The sequence below is a fragment of the Dasypus novemcinctus genome, chromosome 6 (assembly GCF_030445035.2).
Source record: "Dasypus novemcinctus isolate mDasNov1 chromosome 6, mDasNov1.1.hap2, whole genome shotgun sequence".
Lineage (NCBI taxonomy): Eukaryota > Metazoa > Chordata > Mammalia > Cingulata > Dasypodidae > Dasypus > Dasypus novemcinctus.
In genome coordinates this window covers 48,016,524-48,027,966 of record NC_080678.1, presented here as the reverse complement: position 1 = coordinate 48,027,966, position 11,443 = coordinate 48,016,524, and the positions used below count along the sequence as shown (strand labels likewise).

The following is an 11,443-nucleotide window of genomic DNA, read 5'->3' as shown; positions in this document are numbered from 1 at the left end:
AAAAATAATGAGCAAAAACAACAGGCAAACAGATGAAGGAGCTATCTCAGGGGAGGAAAAAAAAAAAGACATTGGGAATTAACAGGAGCTGGCCTGCGCTATCAATGCAGGTCCTTAGTTCCAGTTCTGAAGGAAGCAGAATAACCTTTTTGCAAATACTAGGGGGCATACAGTCTGGCCCAATCTCACTGGTGGTGGCCTAAGGGACTGAATCAGGATAAGTATCACCAATTTGCTGTCCCAGAACTTGTCCTGCCAGTAGAAGAAAGAACATAAAGCTATCCTATAGAACGTGGTTATGAGAGAATTCAAGTCTTGGCTGCCTGAGGCAAGGAATTACTGGCTGTCGGACATACAAAAGCACAGGACCTGGAACTGTAAGGAAACTTTTTACAGAGGAAAAAGGGATATTTGTACTCTTGTAAATGCCGGAATTCCTAGGCCCACACTCCCATGCCCAAGGCAAGCACACTTGTAAAACATAGCAGGAAGTTCCCTATGCTTTGGTCTGGAGCTGTTCTCTAAACTCATTGTATGGATAAGCATAGGTCAATCTGCAAAGCTTGGGAAAGGCATTTTCTCTTTCTTCCATTTTTCCTTTTTTTGTTTTTTTCTTCCCTTCTGTTAGCTCTGACATTCAAGGAAAGCTCTGTCATAACACTAGCTGGACACAATATTAAGGAACAGATGTCTCAGATTCTAAATTCCAGTAATAACACATTAACTATCAAAATAATGAGGTTTTAACAAAAGATTACAAAACATATGAAGAACTAAGAAGTGATGGCCCAGGCAAAGGAGAAGATTAAAGCATTAGCAACCATCACTGAGGAGGCCAAAGACCTAAGATATCCAAGGACTTTTAAAAAAAAATGGTCCTAAATACGCTTACGCTTAAAGAGCTAAAGGGAAAAAGGACAAAGAACTAATGGCAATCAGGAAAACGAGAGATGAACAAAAAGACAATATTAAGAGAGAGGTGGAAATTACAAAAAGGAACCCAACTCAGCTGCAGACCACAGTAACAAACTTAAAAATTCCCTAGAGGGGGTTCAAAAGCAAATTAGAGATGGTTGAGGAGCAAAAAAAGAAAGGAAAAAATAAAAGTAAACAAAGCCTGAGCAACCTATGGTATACCATGAAGCATGCCAATATACACACTGTGGGAATCCCAGGAGAATGGAAGAGAGAGAAGGGCTGAGAGAATATTCAAAGAAATAATGGCTGAAAGCATCCCAAAGTTAAAGACATAAATATTCACATCCAAGTCACTCAAAGAACTAAAGAACAGGATAAACCCAAATAGACCCCTACTGTATGTACCATATTATAATCAAACCGTCTTATGCCAAAGATAAAGAGAAAATCCTGTAGAATAAGGAAATTCACAGAATCAGAATCTAGAATATGGGCTACCAGGGCCTAGGGTGGGGTTAGGGAATGGGGAGTTAATGCTTAAATTGTATAGAGTTTCTATTTGGGATAATGAGTAATAGATGGTGGTGATGAGAGCAAAACACTGTGACTGTAATTAACAACAACTGAATGTGGCTAAAAGAGGGAAATTTTAGGTTGTTTATACCTAACCAGAAAAATTAAAAAACAACAAAAAAGCCACAGGACTGTACAACACAAAAATGGAACTCTAATATAAATAATGGACTATATTTAAGAATAGAATTATAAAAATGTTCATTCATCAACTATAACAGGTTTACCACACTAATGAAAGGTATTAATAATAGAATGGCAGATGGGAACTTTTACGCATGATTTTTCTGTAAACTTACAACTTCTCTAGTTAAAAAAAAAGTGATTAAGTGCCACTAAAAAAAAAGAATTCTGAAAGCCTCAAGACAGAAGCAATGTGTCTCTTGCTTAATCTTGATTAAGTGCCAATTTCTGATCAGAAACCATGGAGGCAAGAAGACAGTGGGAAGACATATTTAAAAGGCTAAAGCAAAAAAGTGCCAACCAAAATTTTGTATGTTCCAAAACTATCTTTCAAAAATGAGGGTGAGGTTAAGATATCCCCAGATAAACAAAAGCTGAGAGAGTTTATCACTGTTAGATCAATCCTATAAGAGATGTTAAAGAGAGTTCTGTAGGTTGAAAAGAAATGACACTAGACAATTAACTGAAGCCACATGAGGAAATAAAGATCTCTGGTAAAGATAATGACATGGGAAAATGCCTAGTATTGTTTATTTTTGGTTTGTACTTCCACTTTTTACTTCCTATAAGACATACAAGGCAAATGCATAAAATGTAATGAAAAATCAAGGGTCTGGGGCTTCATAATTTATAAATACACAATTTGTGACAAAAACTACATAAAGGTGGGGGGGAGACAGAGGGATAAAGGAATATAGTGGTATCTTTATTATTGATGTTAAGTTTGTGTCCAAGTAAAATAAGATTGTTTTAGATTTAAGATGTTGAATTTGAGACTCACAGTAAATACAAAAAAATCAGAGAATATGCAAGCTCATAGAGATAAAAATAAGAGTGCAAGTTGCCAGTGCACAGGGCAGGTGAGTGGGGGAATGGGGAATTAACGTATAAACAGGTACAGGGTTTCTGTTTCAAGAGATGGGAAAGTTTTGGTAAATGCAAGGTGGTGAGGCTACTGTAACATGGTGAACATGATTAATCCCACTGAATGGTATGCTTGGGAGCAGCTCGGATGGTAAGATTTATGTTGCATATATGTTCTCACACTTAAAGAACAATGAAAGAAACGACGACAATTAGATGCAAAATGTAACTAGAGAAAGGATCTAACAAGGGAGGAAAAAGGCTTTGAAGGACATTATTGGGACATATGAAAAAATTGGAATATTGGGGTGAGCCTGGTGAGGCAACTCTTGTGTTGTAACCCCCAAAGCATCCCCAATGTCCCTGCCACCAGTAGCCTGGATGAGACCCTGGGCCACCCACCACTGGGTGCCTCCTGCTAGGCCTCACCCTGCCAGTTAAACATCTGGTTACCACTGCCACTCCATTTAGATCCCCAATGACAAGAAAGGGGTTCTGCCTCCCTGGGTAGCCCGGCCTTCTGTGCTCTCCTTTCAGTGCCCCCAAGTGACAGAAGAGGAAAATGAACTAGAGGTCTCTCTAGGCACGACCGGCTCTGAGCAAGCCACCTTAGAGCCTGGTAAACTGATCTGGTTATTTAGGCAGAGCACTGATAGGTCAACGAAGTGGCAAAAGTAAATAAATAAACAAAACTTGAAATGCTCAAAAATCAGGAAAAAACCTTGAAGAAGGTCCAAATTCTCATGCAGAGTTAGAGGAGATGGGTAGATCACAGTTGCTGAAATTGTTACTGGCCCTCCCAGTCTGCATGTCCTCGCCTGACTGACCAGCAGGGGGACTGTGCTGACCAGTGGCTTATGGAAGGTCCCAGGTCCTGGGGCCTTGGAGAGGAAGGGTAGGGGACGGATATCAGCATTTCTCAGACACTCCTTGGTTCCCACATGCGGCCCGAGACTGTTACCAATCCATGCAAGTGTGTCCACCCTAGGCATGCTGGGGGAACTTGTGGGCTGTAGACTGCCCAGCAGGGAGCCAGTCTTGAGGCTCCGGTCCTGGAGGATCCGTGTTCTTGGCTCAGCCTCCTCAACATCCAGTGGTTGTTCCCAAACTCCTGGCCCAGGCTGGGAGCCGTTACCTGTAGAGGCCTGCTGCTTTCCTCTTAAGGCGTTTGGAATTCTTTATCTTTGGCATTTGACAGTTTGATTATAACATGATGTGCATCTATTTGGGTTTATTCTCTTTGGAGTTCACTCAGTATCTTGGATGTGTATATTCCTATCTTTTGTTAAATTTTGGAAGTTTTCAGACATTTCTTTGAATATTCTGTTTTTTTCTCTCTTCCTTCTCCTTCCAGTTCTCAATATTGGTATGCTTGATGGTGTCTCATATGTTCTTCAGGCTTTGTTCACTTTCATTCTTTCTTCTTTTTGCTCCTCAGACTGAGTAATTTCAATTAAGTCCAAGTTCACTGATTATTTCTTCTACCATCTCCAGTCTGCAGGTGAACCCCTCCAGGGAATTAAAAATTGTTACTGTGGTCTGTGGATGGGTTGGGTTCCTTTTTGTAATTTCCATCTCTCTTGATATTATCTTTGTGCTCATTTACCATTTTCCTGATTTCCATTAGGTTTTTTGTCCACATTTCCCTTTAGCTCTTTAAGCATATTTAGGACCATTTTTTAAAAAGTCCTTGGCTGTCCCATGTCTTGGCCTCCTGAATGATGGTTGTTGATGTTTTAATCTTCTCCTTTGCCTGGGCCATCACTTCTTATGGCTTCATATGTTTTGTAATCTTTTGTTAAAACGTGGTCATTTTGATAGTTAATGTGTTATTGCTGGAATTTAGAATCTGAGGCATCTGTTCCTTAACATTGTATCCAGCTAGTGTTATGACAGAGCTTTCCTTGAATGCCAGGAGGAACAAAAGGAAAACAAACAAAAAACAAAAAGATGGAAGAAAAAGAAAACACCTTTCCCAAACTTTGCAGATTGACCTGTGCTTACGCATAGGAATTTAGAGAACAGTTCCAGGCCAAAAGCATAAGTGTCTTCCTGGTCCTTTTTGCACAAGCATTGTCTTGTCTTGGGCATGTGTGCATGCTGCCAGGAATTACCCCACTTATAATGACTGGAATGTTCTCTCTTCCTTAGGAAGCAATCCCTTACCCCAGGCAGCACTATTTTGACTGTTCTCCCAAAGTATTCTGTAGGAGAACTTTATGTGCAGTCCTTTACCCTCAGGGCAAGTACTGGGACAGCAAGTCCCTTAAGCCACCACCAAACACATAAGCTCCCAGTAAATGCTCCAGGGTTATTCTGCTTCCTCCTGAACCAGGATCTGCAGTGGGAGGGCAAGCTGGCTCCAGGCCAAGGTGTTGAGAGGCAGGGGAAGGACCAATCAGGGCTTCACGAGATCCTACCACTTTTTCTTTCCCAAATACAATAGAAATTTATTTCTCATTTATGTAACAGTTTAGGACAGTATCAGATTGGTGGGTGCGGGAATTTGGGGATCTAGGTTTCCTTCTGCCTTATAGTTCTAGGGACCATAGCCAGTTAAAAGGGAAAGAATAATATGCTTCTTAAAGGGTCTGCTCTGGGAAACAGTACATATCACTTCTCAAAGTCCAGGGAAAACAGAAATATTCTAATATTTTGAAGGGAGGATTTAATATAAGAGATTGGATACGAAAGTGTTACAAGGGCTGGAAAAGCAAAATGCAGATGAGGTTACCCAGAGAGATTTCTAATCATGGAGAGCCACTTCTTCTCTTAGGTTGGAGCAAAAGGGGAAATGGTGCTATCCAGAGGCCATGTACCTCATGCTGCTAAGACTCCTGGAACTTGCTGCTGCTGCCACTGAAACCACCACCATAACGTCCATGCAGGAAGCCAGGAGCTCACATATTTGCAGATGCTGCAGTATGGAAGTCTGAAGTCATCTGCTGCTCTTGCTGCGTTGCTATCACTGCCAGAGCTAGAGTTCATAAGCCCCACAGTGCTGAGGCCAATGGAATGCCTGTGGCCACCACCACCCCTGGAACAGGAACCCGGAGCCTGTAGGTGCCTCATTGCTTTTGCTTCTGCAGTAGTGTTCCTACCACTTCCAGAGAAAAGAAAAAGATGCTTCTCTTCCTTCTGCCTTCTAAACTCCAACGAGTATCACTCATTGGCAAAACCTAATGACACAGAGAAATGTAGTTTGCAAGCTTCCAGCGCCCAGCAATACAGAGAAGAGCATAGCAGGGCAGGGGCGTAATTATGAACAAATAGGTAAATGACTGGTATAGTAATTTGAGAGTACTTAAAGGTTGTGGTTTCAGCGACCTTCCTGAAGTTTTGCTGAGAAGTGCCACTTCAGAAATGGCCCAAGAACCTCCCTACCCTGACCAGTAGATTTGTATGAAGAGGCCTGGGGCGGCCTGCCAAGGCTGAAGACAAAGGGCTGTCCCCGCCCCAAGGGTACCCTGAGGGTCAAACTGGAGTGCCCATATAAAAGCAGCCTATAGGGGGCACCTGAAGACCCACAGAACAGACAGGGAGCGTGATGGCTCGCCCCTCTTCCCCTGGCGGGGTGGGGGTAGGCAGGGTGGACTTGGGAGAATCCTTTCCCCAAAACCCTGGGAGGGGGACCCCAAAGAATTGACTCATGAAGTTTTAGGGTATCCGCAAGAAGGAAACTCTGACTCTTATTTCCCAGTTGCCTATCAACTGACCCATAATGTATGCTGATTTGCCTCAGTACTGCAATGGCAGGGGTGGGATAAGATGGGAAAAAGTACTGGGGAGAGAATGTATACGGCAATGTCAATTGGAGAGAAGGTTAAGAACTGTGCCCTGGAATTATCAGCACTTGAGAGTTAGAGAAGATAGATTCTAAATAGTTCAGTCTGACCAAAAGAATTTTTCAGATGATGGAAATGTCTATATCCATGCTATTCAATGGTAGTCACTAACCACATGTGGCTACTGAGCACTTGAAAAGTAGCTAGTGTGAATGAGAACTGGCTTTAATATATTTAGTTACAGCTAATTTACACTTAAATAATCACAAGTAGTTGGTGTCCTGCCATATTTAAATAGCCTTTTCCTTGATCCAGTGCTCACCCTGTTAATGTACTCCTTTAAGTGTTTTCAGGAGCCCTGGGAGAGACACTTCTGCTAGTTCTTACTGGTTGTTCAAAGCTTCTGTGGGGTACAGAACCCTGAAGCTTCTCACTGCACCATCTTGAACAGACGTTGAGCCCAGAAGATTTTTAAACATTAAGATTGTTTTTATTATATGCTACTTTAAATATATATAAACATTAAAGAGTAGGATTAAATAATCTTTTTATGTATACAGTTTTTCTACTTATAAATACACAGAAAACTACAAAATAAAATTTTAAATTTATATAACTTAATATAGTGTTTATTGTGTTGCTGAAGCCAAATCCAAACTAATTGCCCACAATGCAAATTGTGTATTGATTGCTAAGGCAGGGCTGCTTTTGAGCCCCAATACTTAAAAAAAAAAAGATTTATTTATTTATTTCCCCTTTACCCCTCCACCCTGGTTGTCTGTTCTCTGTGCCCAATACTTTTTAAAAACATAAAATCATGGAATAGTGAGGACAAAATAAACACTGAATTGATAGTTACAACAATAACTCAGTTTTCAGAAAGTCTTTGGGGGACTAATCTAAAGTTTTTCAACAGAACAAGAATAAAAACATCTGATCACAAACGCTCTGGTACTTTACTCATAGGAAGACCTTTCAGGCTCCTGCCTATTAGATTAGGTATGATACAAATTGTCATCACATGGTAGACAAGAATCCAGTATATAATATGGCAGAGAATGCTTAAGTGTAAAGCACAGAGGATTGTGGCAAGATGGCCATGGATACAAACAGAGCTGAATGCTCACAAAAACAACAGAGAAAGAACCAAAAGCTGCCCTGGGGACCTGCACTGGGGGCCAGCAGATGAAGACAGTGCCACACAACTCCCAGGAGGACAAGGGACAGTGAGATGAAGAAGCCAAAAAGACAAATATCAGTTACCAAGCCCCTGGGGGCAGCCGGGAAGGGCCCCCTCCCCCACCCCCAAAATATTAAACTGGGGTAAAACCCATCTCACTGTAGTTGACTGAGGGGAACAGACATCTTCCTCCCTGTCAGCTATTTCAAGGGAAAAGAGAGGGGAGGCTGGGATGCTTTTCTTCAGTGAATTTGACCAGCAGAGCATGCTTTGAATCTCCAATCTGGAGATTCAAAACAGGAACACAAGAAAGACCAGACTGAAACACCTCTGTGGAAAGGTACACTGACTAGCGCCATCTGCTGGCCTGTCTGGAAATGGCCAGGCAAAAATTGCTCATGCTCTCTGTATCCCACCCTGGGAGAAAATCTGAGTCCCGTAGTGAGTCCCTGGCTTGAATTTGAAAACTTAAACTGGGCAGTTTTAAAGACTGAGAATAAGGTGACCCAAATATCAAAGAAGAGTTGTGGGGGAAAAAAAACCCAATAGGCAAGACAGAGAAATTAGCCATCAGAGTAAATATACCACCATATTCAGGTGCCTAGACATCATCGAAACATTACAAGCCATACTAGGAAACAGGAAGACATGGCCCAGACAGAAGAACAAACCAAATATCCTAAAGAGATATAGGATTTAATACAATTAGTCAGTGATAATCACACAACTCTTCTAAATCACTTCAAAGAATTTAAAGAAAATATGACTAAAGAAATAAAGGATATTAAGACAACACTGAAAAAGCAAAAAGAACAATTTGACAGCCGGCAAAGAAAAGTAACAGACCTTATGGGAATGAAAGACACAATGAATGAGATTAAAAATACCTTAGAGAAACATAAGAGTAGATTCGGATTACTTGAAGACAAAATTAGTGATTCTGAGGACGGAACATCTGAACTGGAAAAGACAGCAGAAAGAGAATGGAAAAAACAGAATGGGGTCTTGGAATTGAATGACAATGCAAAACACACAAACATTTGCATTACTGGTGTCCCAGAAAGAGAAGAGAATGGAAAAGGAGCAAAAAGAATATTTGAGGAAATAATGACTGAGAGATTCCCAACCCTTACGAGGGAAATAAATATCAATATCCAAGAAGGATAACACACCCCAAACAGAATAAATCTGAATAGATCTACACTGAGACACCTACTATTCGGGATGAGAAATATCAGAGACAAAGAGAGGATTCTGAAAGCAGCAAGAGAAAAGCAAAGCATCACATACAAGGGAAACTCAATATGATTAAGTGCTGACCTCTTATCAAAAACCATGAAGGAGAGAAGAAAGTGGTATGATGTATTTAAGGCACTGAAAGAGAAAAACTGCCAGTCAAGAATCCTGTATCTGGGCAAAGTTGTCCTTCAAAAATGTGAGTGAGTTTTAAGTCTTCACAGACAAATAAAAACTGATAGAATATGTTACCAAATTCCAGCTTTGCAAGAGATACTAAAGGGGTTACTGCAGCCTGAAAGGAAAAAAACAAGGGTGAGCGATTTGGAGAAGAGTTTATCAAAGCCTGATGCAGGAAAATGCATAGCATGAATTGTCTGAATCTGTCTCTTTTGATTATCTTTTAAAGTTTCAGACACAGAGACATTTGTTCTGAAGAAACAGGGCAAAATTCCTGTTTGTAAGATAAGTCTTTCAGATGAAGCATATAAATCTAAATGGCAGCATTCCTGTATAGTATTTGGGCCATACTAAGTTAAAGTTTATACATAAGATTAGAGTTCTGCTTTTGATACATAAATTTAATCCAAATATATGGATGGATACATTTTAAAAACATTACTTGAAAATTCTTGAATAGAAAATAACTTGGTCAGTGTTATTAAAATGTTGACTTTTGTTTTATGGTAAAGGAAATAAGCAATTGCTTTCTCTCCTAGAAATATGCTGCTACTATTCTGTTTTTCTTGTTTCTAAAGAGTAAGTCTGTCACAAAGCTTAAGTGTTTTTAATATTCATTTTGATTCAAAACTGTGGTTTTGTTGTATGTAGACAATTTGAAACTTCGGTCAAAAATGCATGCAAATGTGAACATTCTTAAGTTTCTCTTAATTCTCATTTGTGTTTAATTAATTAAGTGTTTGGCTTTAAAGAAGTTGTAACAGTGGTAGTTGCCTCCTTCGGTATTTGCTAGATGTGTGAAATACTGATAAATGTCACAATGATGGTTTTATTTTTAAGATTATTACTGTAGGTAGGTTGGTCCTTGCCACAAGTGAGTCATTTTTCAAAATGTGCATTTTTTTTTAACGAGTGGATTTTACAGATACACAATAATAAAAAAATAGGGGATGATCGGGGAGAGGGAGGGGGTACAAAGGAATCCCTCATAATTTCAATGTAACTTCTGTTACCTAAAACCTCTTTAAAAATAAAGTTTATTACATTTTTTTAAAAATGAAAAAAAAAAAGACTAAAGCACATTGACAAGGAAGAAAACATATGAAATATATACATCTTAAAAGTCTTTGCTAGTCTAAAATGAACAGAGGGAAAAGCAGCCTTTTTTTTTTAAAGATTTATTTATTTATTTAATTTCCCCCCCTCCCCTGGTTGTCTGTTCTTGGTGTCTATTTGCTGCGTAGTTGTTTCTTTGTCCGCTTCTGTTGTCGTCAGCGGCACGGGAACTGTGGGCGGTGCCATTCCTGGGCAGGCTGCACTTTCTTTTCACGCTGGGCGGCTTTCCTCACGGGCGCACTCCCTGCGCATGGGGCTGCCCCACGCGGGGGACACCCTTGCGTGGCACGGCACTCCCCGCGCGCATCAGCACTGCACATGGGCCAGCTCCACACGGGTCAAGGAGGCCCAGGGTTTGAACCGCGGACCTCCCATATGGTAGACGGACGCCCTAACCACCGGGCCAAAGTCCGTTTCCCGGGAAAAGCAGCCTTATACATCATAATAGGTCTCATAGAAATTAACGTTATAGCAGAGTACGATAATTGGCATTCTTCATGGTACTGAAATGAGCGTACCCAGAATCTTGTGTTTAGAAAAGAAAGGGAATGGTTAGTACCTTTTGAAAAGATTCCATAAAAAATGATTAAAATACATGAAAGAAAATTGCATATAAAGGGGTAAGCATAAGTTTTCTGAAAAATATCTTAAATACATGATTGTAACATACTATTATTTATCAGCCCCTCCTCCCAATAAGGGAGCAGTGACTAATTTAAACTCCAATTAAAAAATATATATCTTTCTTGGACAAGAATCAAATGTCAACTGTTCAGATGTAGAAAGAACAGCAACTGAACTGACATTATTTTAAAAATCTAGTTGAGGTCATTAACTGCAGGAGTACTGTTTACCTAGCAGCTTGTTCTTTATATTCTTCCTGGAATAACCAAAGAGGGTGCACAGACTTACCAGTCAGCACTGCTTTGGCAGACGGGTCTGCTAAATCTAATGCTGTCCTTCCATCTGTATTTCTGATGGTTGGCTCAGCTCCATGCTGTAAAAGTACTGAAAAATAGTAATACTGCCTTTCAAAATGGTAACCTTTTAAAAAAAATTTCTAACATTCTTTTTTTAAAATTTAAACAAATCAATTTTACTGATACATATTAATAAAGCATATAATTCATCCAAAGTATACAATCAATGGTACTGGGTACAATCACATAGTTGTGCATTCATCAATTCAATCATTATTAGAGAAATTTTCATTATTTCACTAATAATAATAAACAAAAACCAGACAAAGAAGAAAATTTATCACCTCTCAATCTCCCTATGTCTCCCCTGATGTATATAGCTGCTACTTCTTGCTATTCCTGCACAATCATTTACTTATTAAACAGTTCCATTGAGACACATTCACACATATGATCTATCCAAAGTGTACAATTGCTTTTAATACAAT

The 11,443-nt window shown here is 39.9% G+C and overlaps 1 protein-coding gene across 2 annotated transcripts in view; it reads right to left on the bottom strand.

Moving 5' to 3' along the window:
• TNKS2 (tankyrase 2) overlaps positions 1–11,443 on the bottom strand; it is a 92,736-nt gene that overhangs the window by 60,808 nt on the left and 20,485 nt on the right. For both annotated transcript variants that reach the window (XM_071215764.1, XM_058298766.1), the window contains exon 3: positions 10,948–11,043. Coding sequence is in view for 1 of the 2 variants with exons in the window: in XM_058298766.1 (XP_058154749.1) it covers positions 10,948–11,043 (96 nt within the window). In the remaining variant the exon portion in view is untranslated. The remainder of the gene's footprint in view (positions 1–10,947; positions 11,044–11,443) is intronic.